This window comes from Schistocerca cancellata, chromosome 11 (assembly GCF_023864275.1).
Source record: "Schistocerca cancellata isolate TAMUIC-IGC-003103 chromosome 11, iqSchCanc2.1, whole genome shotgun sequence".
Taxonomy (NCBI): domain Eukaryota; kingdom Metazoa; phylum Arthropoda; class Insecta; order Orthoptera; family Acrididae; genus Schistocerca; species Schistocerca cancellata.
Genome location: NC_064636.1, coordinates 33,291,332 through 33,315,471, shown reverse-complemented (window position 1 = coordinate 33,315,471; position 24,140 = coordinate 33,291,332). Strand labels below are relative to the sequence as shown.

General features: G+C 45.7%; 1 protein-coding gene across 3 annotated transcripts in view; it reads left to right on the top strand.

Moving 5' to 3' along the window:
• Positions 1-24,140, top strand: part of LOC126108922 (uncharacterized) — a 252,633-nt gene that overhangs the window by 202,023 nt on the left and 26,470 nt on the right. For all 3 annotated transcript variants that reach the window (XM_049914292.1, XM_049914291.1, XM_049914290.1), the window contains exon 2: positions 17,557-17,670. In XM_049914292.1, the coding sequence (XP_049770249.1) occupies positions 17,557-17,670 (114 nt within the window). The remainder of the gene's footprint in view (positions 1-17,556; positions 17,671-24,140) is intronic.

The following is a 24,140-nucleotide window of genomic DNA, read 5'->3' as shown; positions in this document are numbered from 1 at the left end:
TTCCATTATCCTTGTTTTGCTTTTGTTTATGTTCATCTTGAAACCAGGTTAATTTGTTAAAAATAGTGACCGAGGGCTGATTTTCTTTCAATTGTGGGTTTAAACACTCTCGCTGCCCTCCGAACTCCCCAGACATGGACATTATTGAGCATATCTAGAGTGCCTTGTAACGTGCTGTTCAGAAGAGATCTCCACCCCCTCGTACTCATACGGATTTATGGACAGTCCTGCAGGATTCATGCCGGCCGCGGTGGCCGAGCGGTTCTAGGCGCTTCAGTCCGGAACCGCGCGACTGCTACGGTCGCAAACTCGAATCCTGCCCCGGGTATGGATGTGTGTGATATCCTTAGGTTAGTTAGGTTTAAGTAGTTCTAAGTTCTATGGGACTGATGACCTCAGATGTTAAGTCCTATAGTGCTCAGAGCCATTTGAACCATTTTACAGGATTCATGGTGTCAGTTCCCTCCAGCACTACTTCAGACATTAGTTGAGTCCATGGAACGTCGTGTTGCAGCACTTATGCGAGCTTGCAGGAGCCCTACACGATATTAGGCAGATGTAGCAGTTTCTTTGGCTCCTCAGTGTGCGGTAACTCCAGGAATATAATACAGGGTGATTCAAAAAGAATACCTCAACTTTAGGAATTTAAAACTCTGCAACGACAAAAGGGAGAGCTAAGCACTATCTGTCGGCGAATTAAGGGAGCTATAAAGTTTCATTTAGTTGTACATTTGTTCGCTTGAGGCGCTGTTGACTAGGCGTCAGTGTCAGTTGATACTAAGATGGCGACCGCTGAACAGAAAGCTTTTTGTGTTATTGAGTACGGCAGAAGTGAATCGACGACAGTTGTTCAGCGTGCATTTCGAACGAAGTATGGTGTTAAACCTCCTGATAGGTGGTGTATTAAACGTTAGTATTTCAGCCAATAAAGTTTTTGTCCCTTTTTCTTCGAAGGTGCTACTGTAACTGGACTACAGTATCTGGAGATGTTAGAGAATTGGCTGTTCCCTCTGCTCGAACAAGAAGCACAACAATTCATATTTCAGCAGGATGGAGCGCCACCACATTGGCACTTATCTGTCCGTAACTACCTGAACGCCAACTACCCGAGGCGATGGATCTCCCGCCAGGCAGCCCGTGACAGAGCACTTCATCACTGGCCTCCAAGAAGCCCTGATCTTAACCCCTGCGATTTTTTCTTATGGGGGTATGTTAAGGATATGGTGTTTCGGCCACCTCTCCCAGCCACCATTGATGATTTGAAACGAGAAATAACAGCAGCTATCCAAACTGTTACGCCTGATATGCTACAGAGAGTGTGGAACGAGTTGGAGTATCGGGTTGATATTGCTCGAGTGTCTGGAGGGGGCCATATTGAACATCTCTGAACTTGTTTTTGAGTGAAAAAAAACTTTTTAAAATACTCTTTGTAATGATGTATAACAGAAGGTTATATTATGTTTCTTTCATTAAATACACATTTTTAAAGTTGTGGTATTCCTTTTGAATCACCCTGTACAATACCCTACACATCACTCACACAGTGATCGTGAGGACAAGCTTAGGACTGACAACACTGCAAGCGATCTTGCAATGCTGTGTTTCTCTACTTGTGTAGACAGTGCGTTCGTCGTCTCTAACGCTCCATGCAGCCACCACGTGATTTTTGAGAGCGTCATCAGTGAAGTTTTTGTTGTGTGTTACGAAAATGCAACAGAGGAAGTTAGAGCAACGTTAGGCTATCAATTTTTGTGTTAAACTCGGGGAATCCGCGAGTGTGATCTTTGGAAAGTTGAGAAAGGCCAATGGGGATCATCCTTTATCAAGGACACAAGTTTTTTCCCCGACAGAAATCGTTTTTGAGAGGCCGAGAACTCGTTGGAGATGAACCTCGGCCAGACACTTCAAAAACCGATGGAAACGTCAAAGTGAGGCGTGGCACTCTGATACATCTCCTAGGCCGAAAAAAACTCGAATAAGCAAATCAAAACAATGCTGATTTGCTTTTTTAAGAGTAGGGGTATTGCGCACAAAGAATTTGTTCCTTTAAGACAAACTGTCAATGAAGTGTTTTACATAGATGTCCCTGAAAGACTCGGGAAAAGCGTGAATCAAGTGAGAATGGACATTGTCCCCCCCCTCCCCCCGCTCATTCACCTGATCTGAGTCATTGTGACTGATTTCTTTTCTCGTTTTCTCGAAGAAAAATATCTTAGGAAGACATCACCTTGAGAGTCTGGAGAAAATTAATAAGAATGTGACCCTACCAGTTGAAGCCTTTCAACACTACTGCCAAGAGTGGGAAAAAAGATTCCGTTGGTGTATAAAAATTGGTAGATAAAAAATCGGTCTCACTACCTTTCTCACACATCTCGTGGATTAGCTGCAGCACGCATGGAGACGTTAATAATTTTTCTCAAGCTCGATATACACTCCTGGAAATGGAAAAAAGAACACATTGACACCGGTGTGTCAGACCCACCATACTTGCTACGGACACTGCGAGAGGGCTGTACAAGCAATGATCACACGCACGGCACAGCGGACACACCAGGAACCGCGGTGTTGGCCGTCGAATGGCGCTAGCTGCGCAGCATTTGTGCACCGCCGCCGTCAGTGTCAGCCAGTTTGCCGTGGCATACGGAGCTCCATCGCAGTCTTTAACACTGGTAGCATGCCGCGACAGCGTGGACGTGAACCGTATGTGCAGTTGACGGACTTTGAGCGAGGGCGTATAGTGGGCATGCGGGAGGCCGGGTGGACGTACCGCCGAATTGCTCAACACGTGGGGCGTGAGGTCTCCACAGTACATCGATGTTGTCGCCAGTGGTCGGCGGAAGGTGCACGTGCCCGTCGACCTGGGACCGGACCGCAGCGACGCACGGATGCACGCCAAGACCGTAGGATCCTACGCAGTGCCGTAGGGGACCGCACCGCCACTTCCCAGCAAATTAGGGACACTGTTGCTCCTGGGGTATCGGCGAGGACCATTCGCAACCGTCTCCATGAAGCTGGGCTACGGTCCCGCACACCGTTAGGCCGTCTTCCGCTCACGCCCCAACATCGTGCAGCCCGCCTCCAGTGGTGTCGCGACAGGCGTGAATGGAGGGACGAATGGAGACGTGTCGTCTTCAGCGATGAGAGTCGCTTCTGCCTCGGTGCCAATGATGGTCGTATGCGTGTTTGGCGCCGTGCAGGTGAGCGCCACAATCAGGACTGCATACGACCGAGGCACACAGGGCCAACACCCGGCATCATGGTGTGGGGAGCGATCTCCTACACTGGCCGTACACCACTGGTGATCGTCGAGGGGACACTGAACAGTGTACGGTACATCCAAACCGTCATCGAACCCATCGTTCTACCATTCCTAGACCGGCAAGGGAACTTGCTGTTCCAACAGGACAATGCACGTCCGCATGTATCCCGTGCCACCCAACGTGCTCTAGAAGGTGTAAGTCAACTACCCTGGCCAGCAAGATCTCCGGATCTGTCCCCCATTGAGCATGTTTGGGACTGGATGAAGCGTCGTCTCACGCGGTCTGCACGTCCAGCACGAACGCTGGTCCAACTGAGGCGCCAGGTGGAAATGGCATGGCAAGCCGTTCCACAGGACTACATCCAGCATCTCTACGATCGTCTCCATGGGAGAATAGCAGCCTGCATTGCTGCGAAAGGTGGATATACACTGTACTAGTGCCGACATTGTGCATGCTCTGTTGCGTGTGTCTATGTGCCTGTGGTTCTGTCAGTGTGATCATGTGATGTATCTGACCCCAGGAATGTGTCAATAAATTTTCCCCTTCCTGGGACAATGAATTCACGGTGTTCTTATTTCAATTTCCAGGAGTGTAGAATAGGAAAGGCCGAACTATTGCTACAATGGGACGTACTCTTTGCCATTTTGCAGTGGTTTGCCGAGTATTGAAGATGACCTTTTGAGACACCCCGCAGGTGTAGATGTGCGAGGGAGTGGATTGCGCGCTTACAAACCAGCTCCGGGAGAGCGTTTTAGACTCTGCTTGCTCAAAGGTGAGCCGTTACTGAGAACGTACGGTACATTTGTGAGAAGCGCATCTCGTTTAGGATGAAGAGCTCGTACGCCACTGTCAGCAGCCGCTTTTTACGTAGCAGTAGGCCTACGTGACGCGCCTTCGCCGACTCACCTGTTTGCGTCGTCTGTCCGCTGTGGAGCTAACAAGGGAAGGCCGCCACTCAGGGATCACAGATTTGCTTCAAACTTTGTACACCTTTAAAACGCCATTAAAACAACATAATGTGCAAGTAGTAAGGCGCACTACTCTGGCAATCCCGAAAAAAAATCGCAAGAGAAGTTTTATGCGTCTATTATGTGGCTTATGTGCCTGTGCGTAGGTGTTAGATGTTAAAGAGTTCATGGTGGTCAAGTGGTTAGCAGGATGAAAGTTTATGAGACGAAGGCCCGACTCCCACTCAAACTTTTTTAAAATTATATTTTTGTCGTCGCTGGTCATATTATTTATTTTGTATGACATTTGAGAATTAATAAAATTCAAGTAAACCGTGTACTTTTGCATGAGGTTTTAGTGAATTTCATATCATTTGACTACTTACCTGGATAAACTGAAAGAACCAGAGGTTGGACAGAGTTTCAGGGAGAGCATAGGGGAACAATTGACAGGAATGGGGGAAAGAAATACAGTAGAAGAAGAATGGGTAGCTTTGAGGGATGAAGTAGTGAAGGCAGCAGAGGATCAAGTAGGTAAAAAGACGAGGGCTAGTAGAAATCATTGGGTAACAGAAGAAATATTGAATTTAATTGATGAAAGGAGAAAATATAAAAATGTAGTAAATGAAGCAGGCAAAAAGGAATACAAACGTCTCAAAAATGAGATCGACAGGAAGTGCAAAATGGCTAAGCAGGGACGGCTAGAGGACAAATGTAAGGATGTAGAGGCTCATCTCACTAGGGGTAAGATAGATACTGCCTACAGGAAAATTAAAGAGACCTTTGGAGATAAGAGATCCACTTGTATGAACATCAAGAGCTCAGATGGCAACCCAGTTCTAAGCAAAGAAGGGAAAGCAGAAAGGTGGAAGGGGTATATATAGAGGGTCTATACAAGGGCGATGTACTTGAGGACAATATTATGGAAATGGAAGAGAATGTAGATGAAGAGGAAATGGGAGATACGATACTGCGTGAAGTGTTTGACAGAGCACTGAAAGACCTGAGTCGAAACAAGGCCCCCGGAGTAGACAACATTCCATTGGAACTACTGACGGCCTTGGGAGAGCCAGTCCTGACAAAACTCTACCATCTGGTGAGCAAGATGTATGAGACAGGCGAAATACCCTCAGACTTCAAGAAGAATATAATAATTCCAATCCCAAAGAAAGCAGGTGTTGACAGATGCGAAAATTACCGAACAATCAGTTTAATAAGCCACAGCTGCAAAATACTAACACGAATTCTTTACAGACGAATGGAAAAACTAGTACAAGCCGACCTCGGGGAAGATCAGTTTGGATTCCGTAGAAATACTGGAACACGTGAGGCAATACTGACCTTACGACTTATCTTAGAAGAAAGATTAAGGAAAGGCAAACCTACGTTTCTAGCATTTATAGACTTAGAGAAAGCTTTTGGCAATGTTGACTGCAATACTCTCTTTCAAATTCTAAGGGTGGTAAGGGTAAAATACAGGGAGCGAAAGGCTATTTACAATTTGTACAGAAACCAGATGGCAGTTATAAGAGTGGAGGGGCATGAAAGGGGAGCAGTGGTTGGGAAGGGAGAAAGACAGGGTTGTAGCCTCTCCCCCATGTTATTCAATCTGTATATTGAGCAAGCAGTAAAGGAAACAAAAGAAAAATTCGGAGTAGGTATTAAAATCCATGGAGAAGAAATAAAAACTTTGAGGTTCGCCGATGACATTGTAATTCTGTCAGAGACAGCAAAGGACTTGGAAGAGCAGTTGAACGGAATGGATGGTGCCTTGAAGGGAGCATATAAGATGAACATCAACAAAAGCAAAACGAGGATAATGGAATGTAGTCGAATTAAGTCGGGTGATGTTGAGGGTATTAGATTAGGAAATGAGACACTTAAAGTAGTAACGGAGTTTTGCTATTTGGGGAGAAAAATAACTGATGATGGTCGAAGAGGAGAGGATATAAAGTGTAGACTGGCAATGGTAAGGAAAGCGTTTCTGAGGAAGAGAAATTTGTTAACATCGAGTATAGATTTAAGTGTCAGGAAGTCGTTTCTGAAAGCATTTGTATGGAGTGTAGCCATGTATGGAAGTGAAACATTTATCGTCCACGTTTCACTTCCTTACATGGCTACACTCCATACAAATACTTTCAGAAACGACTTCCTCACACTTAAATCTATACTCGATGTTAACAAATTTCTCATATTCAGAAACGCTTTCCTTGCCATTGCCAGTCTACATATTATATCTTCTCTACTTCGACCATCATCAGTTATTTTTCTCCCCAAATAGCGAAACTCCTTTACTACTTTAAGTGTCTCATTTCCTAATCTAATACCCTCAACATCACCCGACTTAATTCGACTACATTCCATTATCCTCGTTTTGCTTTTGTTGATGTTCATCTTATATCCTCCTTTCAAGACACTGTCCATTCCGTTCAACTGCTCTTCCAAGTCCTTTGCTGTCTCTGACAGAATTACAATGTCATCGGCGAACCTCAAAGTTTTTATTTCTTCTCCATGGATATTAACACCTACTCCGAATTTTTCTTTTGTTTCCTTTATTGCTTGCTCAATATACAGATTGAATAACATTGGGGAGAGGCTACAACCCTGTCTCACTCCCTTCCCAACCACTGCTTCCCTTTCATGCCCCTCCACTCTTATAACTGCCATCTGGTTTCTGTACAAATTGTAAATAGCCTTTCGCTCCCTGTTTTTTACCCCTGCCACCTTTAGTGTTCCAGTCAACATTGTCAAAAGCTTTCTCTAAGTCTACAAATGCTAGAAACGTAGGTTTGCCTTTCCTTAATCTTTCTTCAAAGATAAGTCGTAAGGTCAGTATTGCCTCACGTGTTCCAATATTTCTACGGAATCCAAACTGATCTTCCCCCATATCGGCTTCTACCAGTTTTTCCATTCGTCTGTAAAGAATTCGTGTTAGTATTTTGCAGCTGTGAGTTATTAAACTGATAGTTCGGTAATTTTCACATCTGTCAACACCTGCTTTCTTTGGGATTGGAATGATTATATTTTTCTTGAAGTCTGAGGGAATTTCGCCTGTCTCGTACATCTTGCTCACCAGATGGTAGAGTTTTGTCAGGACTGGCTCTCCCAAGGCCGTCAGTAGTTCCAATGGAATGTTGTCTACTCCGGGGGCCTTGTTTCGACTCAGGTCTCTCAGTGCTCTGTCAAACTCTTCACGCATTATCGTATCTCCCATTTCCTCTTCATCTACATTCTCTTCCATTTCTACAATATTGTCCTCAAGTACATCGCCCTTGTGTAGACCCTCTATATACTCCTTCCATCTTTGTGCTTTCCCTTCTTTGGTTAGAACTGGATTTCCATCTGAGCTCTTGATATTAATACAAGTGGTTCTCCTTTCTGCAAAGGTCTCTTTAATTTTCCTGTAGGCAGTATTTATCTTACCCCTAGTGATATAAGCCTCTACATCGTTACATTTGTCCTCTAGCCGTCCCTGCTTAGCCATTTTGCACTTCTTACCGATCTCATTTTTGAGACGTTGGTATTCCTTTTTGCCTCCTTCATTTACTGCATTTTTATATTTTCTTCTTTCATCAATTAAATTCAATATTTATTCTGTTACCCAAGGATTTCTACTAGCCCTCGTCTTTTTACCTACTTGATCTTCTGCTGCCTTCACTACTTCATCCCTCAGAGCTACCCATTCTTCTTCTACTGTACTTCTTTCCCCCACTGCTGTCAATTGTTCCCTTATGCTCTCCCTGGCCACAGCTGTTACGAAACACATCAGATGAATTCGCAGTTGCGAATAAGAACTACTATAATCTGTAGAATCAAACGACGACAGTGAAAATTTGTGCCGGATCGGAACTAGCTTTCCCGCTCATCGAGAACGGTCGCCTTACCATTTTTTTTTTATTTTGTTCGTTGTGTTTGGTCGTTGCGGACGTCACATGACATCCGTTCAAGTTCGTTGTTGATCCTTTCACTCAGTTTTTCATTACAGAGGCCAACCAGGTCTCTGTTCAAATGGCTCTGAGCACTATGGGACTTAACATCTGAGGTCATGAGTCCCCTAGACTTAGAACTACTTAAACCTGACTAACCTGACACACATCCATGTCCACGGCAGGATTCGAACCTGCGACCGTAGCAGCATCGCGCTTCCGGACTGAAGCGCCCAGAACCGCTCGGCCACAACGGCCGGCGCTCTGTGTTCATTCCATTTCATATCCCTACGAACTATTACATCCACTTATTTGTATGTGTTGGCCGATTACAACAGTGACTGCATCATCTGAATAAAGTTTGAGGTTACTACACTCCTGGAAATGGAAAAAAGAACACATTGACACCGGTGTGTCAGACCCACCATACTTGCTCCGGACACTGCGAGAAGGCTGTACAAGCAATGATCACACGCACGGCACAGCGGACACACCAGGAACCGCGGTGTTGGCCGTCGAATGGCGCTAGCTGCGCAGCATTTGTGCACCGCCGCCGTCAGTGTCAGCCAGTTTGCCGTGCCATACGGAGCTCCATCGCAGTCTTTAACACTGGTAGCATGCCGCGACAGCGTGGACGTGACCCGTATGTGCAGTTGACGGACTTTGAGCGAGGGCGTATAGTGGGCATGCGGGAGGCCGGGTGGACGTGCCGCCGAATTGCTCAACACGTGGGGCGTGAGGTCTCCACAGTACATCGATGTTGTCGCCAGTGGTCGGCGGAAGGTGCACGTGCCCGTCGACCTGGGACCGGACCGCAGCGACGCACGGATGCACGCCAAGACCGTAGGATCCTACGCAGTGCCGTAGGGGACCGCACCGCCACTTCCCAGCAAATTAGGGACACTGTTGCTCCTGGGGTATCGGCGAGGACCATTCGCAACCGTCTCCATGAAGCTGGGCTACGGTCCCGCACACCGTTAGGCCGTCTTCCGCTCACGCCCCAACATCGTGCAGCCCGCCTCCAGTGGTGTCGCGACAGGCGTGAATGGAGGGACGAATGGAGACGTGTCGTCTTCTGCCTTGGTGCCAATGATGGTCGTATGCGTGTTTGACGCCGTGCAGGTGAGCGCCACAATCAGGACTGCATACGACCGAGGCACACAGGGCCAACACCCGGCATCATGGTGTGGGGAGCGATCTCCTACACTGGCCGTACACCACTGGTGATCGTCGAGGGGACACTGAATAGTGCACGGTGCATCCAAACCGTCATCGAACCCATCGTTCTACCATTCCTAGACCGGCAAGGGAACTTGCTGTTCCAACAGGACAATGCACGTCCGCATGTATCCCGTGCCACCCAACGTGCTCTAGAAGGTGTAAGCCAACTACCCTGGCCAGCAAGATCTCCGGATCTGTCCCCCATTGAGCATGTTTGGGACTGGATGAAGCGTCGTCTCACGCGGTCTGCACGTCCAGCACGAACGCTGGTCCAACTGAGGCGCCAGGTGGAAATGGCATGGCAAGCCGTTCCACAGGACTACATCCAGCATCTCTACGATCGTCTCCATGGGAGAATAGCAGCCTGCATTGCTGCGAAAGGTGGATATACACTGTACTAGTGCCGACATTGTGCATGCTCTGTTGCCTGTGTCTATGTGCCTGTGTTTCTGTCAGTGTGATCATGTGATGTATCTGACCTTAGGAATGTGTCAATAAAGTTTCCCCTTCCTGGGATAATGAATTCACGGTGTTCTTATTTCAATTTCCAGGAGTGTATTAATGTTGTCGGCAAGGTCATTAATATACAAGATGAACAGCAAGGGTCCCAACACACTTCCATGGGGACCACCGGAAGTTAGTTCTACATCTGACGATGACTCTCCATACAAGAGAACATGCTGTGTCCTCCCTACCAAAAATTCCTCTATCCAGCCACAAATTTCGCTTGACACCCTACATGATGGTAATTTCGACATAAGCGTAGGTGAGGTGTCAGCGCGGTGAACCAAGGAGGTAGGAATGCGGTGAGCTTAGTGTTTTGGTCTACTTAACATGTCGGACGTCGGCTTTGAGTTTGTGACGGAATGAGAACTCCCTTCTTTTTTTACCTCCTTGATGTGATCGCATTGTCAATATGCAAAATTCACCGACGTTTCAGCTATTGTGTCGGACTAAGTCAGCAAACACCATGCGAAAGGCCATTTTAACAGTGACTGAAACATCTGAGAATTTTACACATTGACAATGCAGTTATATATCCTGGAGAACTTTATCGACAGTGACAACGGGCACGGAAGCCATGATTACATAAAACTCATCCGTCGATTGTGTAGAGCTACTCCCCATACATCGCAAGGTTCCATGTCTTCTTCTTTCGTTTTAAAATTATCCCCATGTTTACACATTTCTAAGGCTTTTGTCTATAAGTGTGGATAACAGTTCGTTATTGTAAATAAAATGTTGGTTTCGAAAAACTTCACTTCGCGACTTCCTCAGTCGCTGTGCTACAAATGATTTTTCTATTTTACCCAGTCGGCAAAGACTTTTATGTTCCCTCAGCCGTGTATTCGCCCTTCTCCTGGTAGTTAAAATATAGCCCTCCAGTGCACATACACGGAATTTTATATTCCCCGCATGCCAATCGACGACGGTGTTTATCGTTTATAGATCGAAGTAGTTCAGGTACACTACTCGCCATTAAAACTGCTACACCATGAAGATGACGTGCTACAGACGCGAAATTTAACCGACAGGAAGAAGATGCTGTCATATGAAAATTATTAGCTTTTCAGAGCATTCACACGAGGTTGGCGCCGGTAGCGACACCTACAACGTGCTGACATAAGAACGTTTCCAACCCATTTCTCATACACAAACAGCAGTTGACCGGCGTTGCCTGGTGAAACGTTGTTGTGATGCCTCGTGTAAGGAGGAGAAATGCGTACCATCACGTTTCCGACTTTGATAATGGTCGGATTGTAGCCTATCGCGATTGCGGTTTATCGTATCTCGACATTGCTGCTGGCGTTGGTCGAGATCCGATGACTGTTAGCAGAACATGGAACCGGTGCGTTCAGGAGGGTAATACGGAACGCCGTGCTGGATCCCAACGGCCTCGTATCACTAGCAGTCGAGATGACAGGCATCTTATCCGCACGGCTGTAACGGATCGTGCAGCCACGTCTCGATCCCTGAGTCAACAGATGGGGACGTTTGCAAGACGACAACCATCTGCACGATCAGTTCGACGACGTTTGCAGCAGCACGGACTATAAGCTCGGAGACCACGGTTGCGGTTACCCTCGACGCTGCATCACAGACAGGAGCGCCTGCGATGGTGTACTCGACGACGAACCTGGCTGCACGAATGGCAAAACGCCATTTTTTTCGGATGAATCCAGGTTCTCCATACTGGCGTATTCACCCGGTGTGATGGTATGGGGTGCCATTGGTTACACGTCTCGGTCACCTCTTGTTCGCATTGACGGCACTTTGAACAGTGGACGTTACATTTCAGATGTGTTACGACCCGTGGCTCTACCCTTCATTCGATTCCTCCGAAACCCTACATTTCAGCAGGATAATGCACGACCGCATGTTGCAGGTCCTGTACGGGCCTTTCTGGATACAGAAAATGTTCGACTGCTGCCCTGGCCAGCACATTCTCCAGATCTCTCACCAATTAAAAACGTCTGGTCAAAGGTGGCCGAGCAACTGGCTCGTCACAATACGCCAGTCACTACTCTTGATGAACTGTGGTATCGTGTTGAAGCTGCATGGGCAGCTGTACCTGTACACGCCATCCGAGCTCTGTTTGACTCAATGCCCAGGCGTATCAAGGCCATTATTACGGCCAGAGGTGGTTGTTCTGGGTACTTATTTCTCAGGATCTATGCACCCAAATTGCGTGAAAATATAATCACACGCCAGTTCTAATATAATATATTTGTCGAATGTATACCTGTTTATCATCTGCTTTTCTTCTTGGTGTAACAATTTTAATGGCCAGTAGTGTATTTTCTTTGTTGGTCTGAAAACTGGTCTGATGTTTCTGTGAAATCTACACGATCTGGTCAGCTACTTTTTAAATAACACAGAAAGAAACTGTGTTGCTCCGTTGTTGTGTTTTATTCTTGCCGTTCGGACTACTATTATTTGGTCGTGGAACTCTATTTACTTCTTTCCCTGAACAGCGATTTTCTCGAAAGCCTACTTCAGATGTTTTAATTCAGTGTACAGGTGTTCTGGTGTGGAAATTCTTTTGGCTCTGTTGACAACACTTTTAACGACATCCCTCTCCTATTGTGGATGATGATTGGAGTTGATACAAATATGCAATGCAATGTATGCGTGACTTTCCGAAAAATGTTCTAACCTTCTACCAGTCTGGCTCCAACCAAAATATGCAAAAAAGGATATTACATTGTCATTTTCCATTTCCATGGTAAACTGGATTTATGGGTTTAAACTGAAACTTATTGATATGTTGACAATAGTTCCGCAGAATCGATGGACAGTTTCTATCTTTGTCAATATAGTTATATCTGTGATAAGGATTATCTGTGCCAGTAGGTATGCAATAGGCATTCTGGGTAAAATATGATCTTGAGATTACTTCGCCCTCTGCCATCACCAATCCTTGTCTCTCTCCTAAGCGATGCCACTTTCTTGGAAACAGGCCAGTCAGAGAGCTTAAAAGACAATGCACCCATATTTTGCTCTCCCAATCATGGTCCAGAGTTCTACTGCCACAAAAAATGAAGCAGCAAGTTAGTATGCAACCCACACCCGCCATATTGTACTCATAATTCGATCTTTGTAACACATTTGGCACTGAGTGTACCCTAACCTGAAAGTTACACCAGTAGTGCCAAGTGTCTTTTGTAGCCTTATTTAAATCTTTACGTATTTTGACAAGTAATAAAAACAATTCTTGGTTTCTTAAATGTGTTGTTTTACTTTTTGTACACTGTCAGTCACGTTTTGGCAGGCACAGGTGGGGGACAGAGATCGAACTATAAGAATATGATGCATATGTACCGATTTGTTGATTCATTTTGTATGGTGGTAAAATATCGGGTTATAACTGAGACGAAAATATGTGCGTGTTGCCTTAGAAACTCTTTGATTGGCATTCTTCTTCTTTTCCTTAAATTTATCCTATATCTAGACACCATCAGCATGTTAACCTGGATTTGGCAATTTTAGTAGTGTGGGGTGATCAGATATCATTCCTGTCACCATCCCCTTCTTCTTCCTCTACCCCTCCCGTCCATTCCCCTAGGATGGGAATTATGAACCCAGTCTGTTTGTGTCAAGTGTTGTCCATGTGAAAGTGATAGAGCATTTTTCAAAATGTTTCCAACCCATGCATCTGAGATGGGAGTTGGGTACCAGTCCAGTAGTCACCTACTTTGATGCGGGAAATAGCCTAGAAACCACACTGGCCCCCGTCATCAGTCCACCTGGCAGAGTCAAAAAAATGGTTCAAATGGCTCTGACCACTATGGGACTTAACATCTGAGGTCATCAGTCCCCTAGAACTTAGAACTACTTAAACCGAACTAACCTAAGGACATCACACACATCCATGCCCGAGGCAGGATTCGAACCTGCGACCGTAGCGGCCGCGCGGTTCCAGACTGAAGCGCCTAGAACCGCTCGGCCAGCAACGGGCGGCTGGCAGAGTCAATCTGAAGTGATTCCCAGAAGAGGTGTGCTGTATCTCGATCAGCTAATTGTGTGATTAACCTATTTCTGAGAATGTGGTGTGGCATACAAGGGGATGGGAGGGGTAGAGCAAAGGAGCAAGGTGGGGAGTTCAAGGTCATATTTTATCCAGGATCCTGATGATGGTCGAAGTAGGATATAAAATATAGACTGGCAATGGCAAGGAAAGCGTTCCTGATGAAGAGGAATTTGTTAACATCGAGTATAGATTTAAGTGTCAGGAAGTCGTTTCTGAAAGTATTTGTATGGAGTGTACCCATGTATGGAAGTGAAACGTCGACTATAAATACTTTATACAAGAAGAGAATAGAAGCTTTCGAAATGTGATGCTACAGAATAATGCTCAAGATTTCATGGGTAGATCACGTAACTAATGAGGAGGTATTGAATAGAATTGGGAAGAAGAGCAATTTGTGGCACAACTTGACTAGAAGAAGGGATCGGTTGGTAGGACATGTTCTGAGGCATCAGGGGATCACAAATTTAGCATTGGAGGGCAGCGTGGAGGGTAAAAATCGTAGAGGGAGGCCAATAGATGAATACAGTAAGCAGATTCAGAAGGATGTACGTTGCTGTAAGTACTGGGAGATGAAGAAGCTTGCACAGGATAGAGTAGCATGGAAAGCTGCATCAAACCAGTCTCAGAACTGAAGACCACAACAACAACAACAACATTGAATACCCACAGGGGATAGGCAAAATAATGTGAACACCTGTACTTACCTGGGAATGGTTTATTAACAGGGGGTTGGACCCCCATTTGCCCATAAAACAGCTCCGATTCTTCTTCAAATAGTGGCATATAATGATTGTATTGTCTCCTGCGGAATGTTATGCCACTCTCCGATCAGAACCTGTTCCAACTCCTGTAGTGATGAGGGAGAGGGAAATCTGCTCCGGAGTTTGCACTCCCATACCGCCAACAAGGGTTCGATAATGTTCAAGTTTGAGGGCTGCGCTGGCCAGGGAAGACGCTGCAGTTCTGTTGAATGCTACTCATAACACGATTGCACTGTCCTGGTTGTGTGAAAGGGTGCATTGTCGTCTTGAAATATGACACCATCGTTGGGGACCGACATTTCAATCAGGGGGAGCACCTGATCACCTAAAATATTCACATAATCGTTGGCTGTAACGCGGCCTTTGACAGTCATGATGGGATCAGAAGAGTACCATGATATGGCTGCCCACACCAACACACTTCCACCTCCATGCTTAACTGTCAGAACCAAGCAATCAGTATTCTAGGCTTCTTTTGGCGTTGTCTAGACATAAACCCGGCCCGATTTTGGAAATAACGAAAACGTTGACTCATTGGGCCATCTGATGTGTTTCCAGTGATCAGTCGCCCAGGTTTTGTGCTCTAGGCACCATTTTTTACGCTTTTTTGCGATGGTTTTCGCCACTAATGGTTTCGGACAGCTCGTCCACGAAAATTCGCTTTAAGGGGTTCTCGGCGGACAGTGTCGATAGATACGGGGTCCCGAAGATGGCTGTTGAGCTCTGCAGTCACTTTTGCCGCCATAGTTTTGTTTTATTTTCACACAATTCATGGTAGCGTACCACGATTACCACGATCTATGTGATTTAGTCCACTATTACGTTTACACGATGTTGTCTTTCCATGTTTTGTCCGGGCTGTCACGACTGTTGAAAAAGTTACTCTCGAAACATTCAGTAAGTTGGCTGTCTTGATTGCTGACGCTCCAGCTAATCGGTCCCCCTCAATCTGCCCTCTTTGGAAGTCTGTTAGGTCTTTCACTGCACGTCGGCCTCGGCCTCTGAATGCAAATACGAAGTGTGCACTACTCGCAAACTGTCTGGACTGATGCTTAGTCCGTACTGAACTCGCACAGTCCAGCGCGACACGTGTCTTAACTGCGCTGTTGACCGTCAAACACAACCATCCCATTACCACAACTGTTCATATTGTTTTGCCTATCCCCTGTACTTCTGCTGTTGTTGTTGTTGTTGTGGTCTTCAGTCCTGAGACTGGTTTGATGCAGCTCTCCATGCTACTCTATCCTGTGCAAGCTTCTCCATCTCCCAGTACCTACTGCAACCTACATCCTTCTGAATCTGCTTAGTGTATTCATCTCTTGGTCTCCCTCTACGATTTTTACCCTCCACGTTGCCCTACAATGCTAAACTTGTGATCCCCTGATGCCTCAGAACATGTCCTACCAACCGGTCCCTTCTTTTTGTCAAGTTGTGCCACAAACTCCTCTTCTCCCGAATTCTATTCAATACTTCATCATTACTTATGTGATCTACCCATCTAATCTTCAGCACTCTCCTGTAGCACCACATTTCGAAAGCTTCTATTCTCTTCTTGTCCAAACTAGTTATCGTCCATGTTTCACTTCCATACATGGCTACACTCCATACAAATACTTTCAGAAACGATTTCCTGACACTTAAATCTATACTCGATGTTAACAAATTCCTCTTCTTGAGAAACGCTTTCCTTGCCATTGCCAGTCTACATTTTATATCCTCTCGACTTCGACCATCATCGGTTATTTTACTCCCTAAATAGCAAAACTCCTTTACTACTTTAAGTGTCTCATTTCCTAATCTAATTCCCTCAGCATCACCCGACTTAATTTCACTACATTCCATTATCCTCGTTTTGCTTTTGTTGATGTTCATCTTATATCGTCCTTTCAAGACACTGTCCATTCCGTTCAACTGCTCTTCCAGGTCCTTTGCTGTCTCTGACAGAATTACAATGTCATCGGCGAACCTCAAAGTTTTTACTTCTTCTCCATGAATTTTAATACCTACTCCGAACTTTTCTTTTGTCTCCTTTACTGCTTGCTCAATATACAGATTGAATAACATCGGGGAGAGGCTACAACCCTGTCTTACTCCTTTCCCAACCACTGCTTCCCTTTCATGTCCCTCGACTCTCATAACTGCCATCTGGTTTCTGTACAAATTGTAAATAGCCTTTCGCTCCCTGTATTTTACCCCTGCCACCCTTAGAATTTGAAAGAGATTGTTCCAGTCAACATTGTCAAAAGCTTTCTCTAAGTCTACAAATGCTAGAAACGTAGGTTTGCCTTTTCTTAATCTTTCTTCTAAGATAAGTCGTAAGGTCAGTATTGCCTCACGTGTTCCAACATTTCTACGGAATCCAAACTGATCTTCCCCGAGGTCGGCTTCTACCAGTTTTTCCATTCGTCTGTAAAGAATTCGCGTTAGTATTTTGCAGCTGTGGGTTATTGAACTGATAGTTCGGTAATTTTCACATCTGTCAACACCTGCTTTCTTTGGGATTGGAATTATTATATTCTTCTTGAAGTCTGAGGGTATTTCGCCTGTCTCATACATCGTGCTCAGCAGATGGTAGAGTTTTGTCATGACTGGCTCTCCCGAGGCCATCACACGTAAACTCCTACCATGCCTCTTTCCACAGTATTTATTTCCCTTTCTAATGCTACATCCACCAGTCGGCAAAACTCGGCCGAACCAGTAGCAATCTCCAAATGCGTCACGTTCAGTTTTGGATGAAGCGTCACAAATGGAAAAGCTTCACGGAACACTACCATAAAATCTGCAAGGTTCAGCAGTGAGTGAAGCAACTGGTCTTGAAAGCCATCATAGTGTTTCTGTTCAGTGGATGTAGGTGAATGTTTTCTGCATGACGTACACCATTTTAACTTTTTACCTTTCTTGTGACTGCAGTGGTGCCGGCTGTGGAAGTTCGTCGTCTTCTCTACGGTGGCGACCATGATGGCCATGGGAGGAGGAGGAGATGCCATGGAGCTGGGATTCATGCACCGCTATAACAGATCGCAGGTAGGTATCCGCCTGGGCTGTCCTTATATTGGTCATGAAAGCCAGAGTTAGTTTAATACAATTCTGCGTTCTGATTGCTTGCCAGGTATCCTGTTGATTTCAGTGTAACTGCTGCGTACCGCAACATCAACCATTAGTCTAATATGTACTCTAACATTCTTTCTCTGTACCATCTCTTCGAATACATTCTTACATTCTTCAGCAACGACACATGTCGTAATAATCGCCCAGTCATGATGTCTCTTCATTGTGTTGCATACTGGTCTCTTTTTCTCGTTGTCTCATTGCAGAACGTCTTTCCTTCCTTAAACAATTTGTACAAGCCTGTTCATCTACATCCGAATCTCCATCTACATGGATACTCTGCAAATCACATTTAAGTGCCGGGCAGAGGGTTCATCGAGTCACCTTCACGATTCTCTGTTATTTCAATCTCGTATAGCGCGCTGAAAGAATAAACACGTATATCTTTCCCTACGAGCTCTGATTTCCCTTATTTTATCTTGATCATCGTTCCTCCCTATGTAAGTCGGTGTCAACAAAATATTTTCGCATCCGGAGGAGAAAGTTGGTGATTGGAATTTCGTGAGAAGATTCCGTCGCAACGAAAAACGCCTTTTTTTTTAATGATGCCCATCCCAAATCCTGTATCATTTCTGTGACACTCTCCCCCATATTTCGTGATAATACAAAACGTGCTGCCTTTCTTTGAACTTTTTCGATGTACTCCGTCAGTCCTATCTGGTAAGGATCCCACACTGCGCAGCAGTATTCTAAAAGAGGACGGACAAGCGTAGTGTAGGTAGTCTCCTTAGTAGGTCTGTTACATTTTCTAAATGTCCTGCCAAAAAAAAGCAGTCTTTGGTTAGCCTTCCCCACTACATTTTCTATATGTTCCTTCCAATTTAAATTGTTCGTAATTTTAATTGCTAGGTATTTAGTTGAATTTACGGCTTTTAGATTAGACTGATTTATCGTGTAACCGCAGTTTAACGAGTTCCTTTTAGCACTCACGTGGATGACCTGAGACTTTTCGTTATTTAAGGTTTTCGCACCATTCCGATATTTCTTCTAAATCGTTTTGCAGTTTGTTGCGATCTTCTGATGACTTTATTAGTCGATAAACGACAGCGTCATCTGCAAACAACTGAAAACGGCTGCTCAGATAGTCTCCCAAATCATTTATAACGATCAGAAAGGGCCTATAACGCTACCTTGGGGAACCCCAGAAATCACTTCCGTTTTACTCGATGACTTTCCGTCAGTTGCTAAGAACTGTGACCTCTCTGACAGGAAATGACACATCCAGTCACATAACTGAGACGATATTCCATAAGCACGCAATTTAACTACGAGCCGCTTGTGTGGTACAGTGTCAAAAGCCTTCCGGAGACCCATAAATACGGAATCGATCTGAAATCGCTTGTCAATAGCACTCAACACTTCATGTGAATAAAGAGCTTGTTGTGTTTCACAGAAACGGTGTCTTCTAAATCCATGTTGACTGTATGTCAATAGACCGATTTCTTCTAGGTAATTCATTACGTTCGAACACAATATACACTCCTGGAAATTGAAATAAGAACACCGTGAATTCATTGTCCCAGGAAGGGGAAACTTTATTGACACATTCCTGGGGTCAGATACATCACATGATCACACTGACAGAACCACAGGCACATAGACACAGGCAACAGAGCATGCTCAATGTCGGCACTAGTACAGTGTATATCCACCTTTCGCAGCAATGCAGACTGCTATTCTCCCATGGAGACGATCGTAGAGATGCTGGATGTAGTCCTGTGGAACGGCTTGCCATGCCATTTCCACCTGGCGCCTCAGTTGGACCAGCGTTCGTGCTGGACGTGCAGACCGCGTGAGACGACGCTTCATCCAGTCCCAAACATGCTCAATGGGGGACAGATCCGGAGATCTTGCTCGCCAGGGTAGTTGACTTACACCTTGTAGAGCACGTTGGGTGGCACGGGATACATGCGGACGTGCATTGTCCTGTTGGAACAGCAAGTTCCCTTGCCGGTCTAGGAATGGTAGAACGATGGGTTCGATGACGGTTTGGATGTACCGTGCACTATTCAGTGTCCCCTCGACGATCACCAGTGGTGTACGGCCAGTGTAGGAGATCGCTCCCCACACCATGATGCCGGGTGTTGGCCCTGTGTGCCTCGGTCGTATGCAGTCCTGATTGTGGCGCTCACCTGCACGGCGCCAAACACGCATACGACCATCATTGGCACCAAGGCAGAAGCGACTCTCATCGCTGAAGACGACACGTCTCCATTCGTCCCTCCATTCACGCCTGTCGCGACACCACTGGAGGCGGGCTGCACGATGTTGGGGCGTGAGCGGAAGACGGCCTAACGGTGTGCGGGACCGTAGCCCAGCTTCATGGAGACGGTTGCGAATGGTCCTCGCCGATACCCCAGGAGCAACAGTGTCCCTAATTTGCTGGGAAGTGGCGGTGCGGTCCCCTACGGCACTGCGTAGGATCCTACGGTCTTGGCGTGCATCCGTGCGTCGCTGCGGTCCGGTCCCAGGTCGACGGGCACGTGCACCTTCCGCCGACCACTGGCGACAACATCGATGTACTGTGGAGACCTCACGCCCCACGTGTTGAGCAATTCGGCGGTACGTCCACCCGGCCTCCCGCATGCCCACTATACGCCCTCGCTCAAAGTCCGTCAACTGCACATACGGTTCACGTCCACGCTGTCGCGGCATGCTACCAGTGTTAAAGACTGCGATGGAGCTCCGTATGCCACGGCAAACTGGCTGACACTGACGGCGGCGGTGCACAAATGCTGCGCAGCTAGCGCCATTCGACGGCCAACACCGCGGTTCCTGGTGTGTCCGCTGTGCCGTGCGTGTGATCATTGCTTGTACAGCCCTCTCGCAGAGTCCGGAGCAAGTATGGTGGGTCTGCCACACCGGTGTCAATGTGTTCTTTTTTCCATTTCCAGGAGTGTATGTTCGAAAATCCTGCTGCATTTCGACGTTAACGGTATGCGTCTGTAATTCAGTGGATTACTCCTGCTACCTTACCTGAATACTGGTGTGACCTGTGCAACTTTCCAGTCTTTGGATACGGATCCTGTGGCCGAGGGTTCTAGGCGCTTCAGTTTGGAACCGCGCGACTGCTACGGTCGCAGGTTCGAATCCTGCCTCGGGCATGGATGTGTGTGATGTCCTTAGGTTAGTTAGGTTTAAGTAGTTCTAAGTTCTAGGGGACTTATGACGACAGCTGTTAAGTCCCATAGTGCTCAGAGCCATTTGAACCATTTTTGAACTTGCTTTTATTAAGTTGCTTCACTACTCCGAGGATATTTACTTCTACGTTACTCATGTTGGCAGCTGTTCTATATTCGAATTCTTGAATATTTACTTCGTCTTCTTATGTGAAGGCATTTCGGAAGGCTGTGTTTAGTATCTCTGCTTTAGGAGCACTGTCTTCGATATATCTCCATTGCTATCATGCAGAGAAGGGATGGATTGTTTCTTGCCGCTAACATGCTTCACATACGACCAGAATCTCTTTGGATTTTATGCCAGGTTTCGAGACAAAGTTTCGTTGTGGAAACTATTATAGGCGTCTCGCATTGAAGCCCGCGCTAAATTTCGAGCTTCTGTAAAAGATCGCCAATCTTGGTGATTTTGCGTCTGTCTAAATTTGGCATGTTTGTTTCGTTGTTTGTGCAACAGTGTTCTAACCCGTTTTGTGTACCAAGGAGGATCAACCCTTTGCACGGCTCTATCTAAAACGTAGTACAGTGAGGGGACAAAAGTCGTGGGATAGCGATATGCACATATACAGATGACGGTAGTATCGCGAACATAATGTATAAAAGGGCAGTGCATTGACAGAGTTGTCACTTGCGCTCAGGTGATTCATGTGAAAAGGCTTCCGAAATGATGGCTGCACGTTGGTATTTAACAGACTTTGATCACGGAATGGTAGTTGGAGCTAGAGGAGTGGGACATTCCATACTGGAAGTCGTGAGGGAATTCAGTATTCCGAGGTTCACAGTGTAAAGAGTGTGCTGGGAATACTACACAACTGTCCATTAAAACAGCTACACCAAGACGAAATGCAGATGATAAACGGGTACTCATTGGACGAATATATTGTACTAGAACTGGCATGTGACTACTTTTTCACGCAATTTGGGTGCATAAATCCTATGAAAACAGTACCCGGGAACAACCACCTCTGGCCGTTACAACGGCCTCGATACGCCTGGGCATTGAGTCAAACAGAGCTTGGATGGCGTGTACAGGTACAGCTGCCCATGCAGCTTCAACACGATACCACAGTTCATCGAGAGTAGTGACTGGCGTATTGTGACGAGCCAGTTGCTCGTCCACCGTTGACCAGACGTTTTCAATTGGTGAGAGATCTGGAGAATGTGCTGGCCAGGGCAGCAGTCGAACATTTTCTGTATCCAGAAAGGCCCGTACAGGACCTGCGACATGCGGTCGTGCATTATCCTGCTCAAATGTAGGGTTTCGCAGGGATCGAATGAAAGGTAGAACCACGGGTCGTGACACATCTGAAATGTAACGTCCACTGTTCAAAGTGCCGTCAATGCGAACAAGAGGTGACCGAGACGCCTAAGCGATGGCACCCCATACCACCACGCCGGGTGATACGCCAGTATGGCGATGACGAATACACGCTTCCAATGTGCGTTCACCGCGATCTCGCCAAACAGTGATGCGATCATCGTGATGCTGTAAACAGAACCTGCATTCATCCGAAAAAATGACGTTTTGTCATTCGTGCACCCAGGTTCGTCGTCGAGTACACCATCGCAGGCACTCGTGTCTGTGATGCAGCGTCAAGGGAAACCGCAGCCACGGTCTCCGAGCTGATAGTCCGTGCTGCTGCAAACGTCGTCGAACTGTTCGAGCAGATGGTTGTCGTTTTGCAAACGTCCCCATCTGTTGACTCAGGGATCGAGACGTGGCTGCACGATCTGTTACAGCCGTGCGGATAAGATGCCTGTCATCTCGACTGCTAGTGATACGAGGCCGTTGGGATCCAGCACGGCGTTCCGTATTACCCTCCTGAACCCACCGATTTCATATTCTGCTAACAGTCATTGGATCTCGACCGACTCGAGCAACAATGTCGCGATGCGATAAACCGCAATCGCGATACGCTACAATCCGACCTTTATAAAAGTCGGAAACGTGATGGTACGCATTTCTCCTCCTTACGCGAGGCATCACAACAACGTTTCACCAGGCAACGCCGGTCAACTGCTGTTTGTGTATGAGAAATCGGTTGGAAACTTTCCTCATGTCAGCACGTTGTAGGTGTCGCCACCGGCGCCAACCTTGTGTGAATGCTCTGAGAAGATAATCATTCGCATATCACAGCATCTTCTTCCTGTCGGTTAAATTTCGCGTGTGGAGTACGTCATCTTCGTGATGTAGCAATTTTAATGGCCAGTAGTGTAGTATGGGGTGAGGTATATGTAGAAAGGGTGCTAATGTCAAATTCCGTTTATTCCATAGTAAATTTCGTGTCTGTTTTTCAAAGTTGCTTTCTAAAAAGATTACTGTAGTATTTTAGGGAAAGTCATTAAAATATCCAGAAATATGTTTGTTTAGAAATAAATAAATAATGCCTATTTTGGACATTGTCGAATAGGAGACTGGACAGCCAGTCAGTATACAAAACTTCACAACAATTAAACTAAGTGACATTACTGTGGTTGATAATTCACAAATTACGAGTACTTTTAATGTTGACTTTCTAGACATAGCAGCAGATACAGGAAAGATTAAATGGTTCAGTTGAAGAAGCGAGAGAATATATTAAAAAATGTAATTGCACAAAACAAAGGAACTAGAAGTAGCACCAATTCACTAAAAGTAATACAATTACCAAACTTCTAAAAAGGAAAAGGTTGTGTGAGACTGATGAAATTTCAAACAGAATTCCGAATAGTTGTTCCAACTCAATAAGCGATGCCCTTCCAGAAGGATTGATGCTATTTATACGTTCACTCGTCAAAGAGTACAAGCCTTAAATAATAGTATATTGCCAGTTGGTATTTTTGTGATCTTCCCAAAGCGTTTGATTAACTTTCATGGAAAAACTTAATTTTTATGGAACTGATGGTTTGAGCCATACTTAACAAGCAGAATGCAAAAAGTTTTGCTGAATAAGTCACAGTGTCGGAAACGTAGGAATTGTTAGTGACTGCGGAAATAAATCACTAAAGGAGTGTCATAGGCCTCAATTTTTGGTCCATACCTATTCAGTTTATATCTAATGACCTTCCACTTAACATTCAACAAGCAAAGTTGGTACTTTCTGCAGACGATACTAGTACCATAATAAGCAAAAGAAGAGATGGTAAATAATGTTTTCCAAAGAATTATTAAGTGGTTTTCTGAAAATGGACTCTTCTTAAATTAGCAAACACACACACACAATAGGGTAG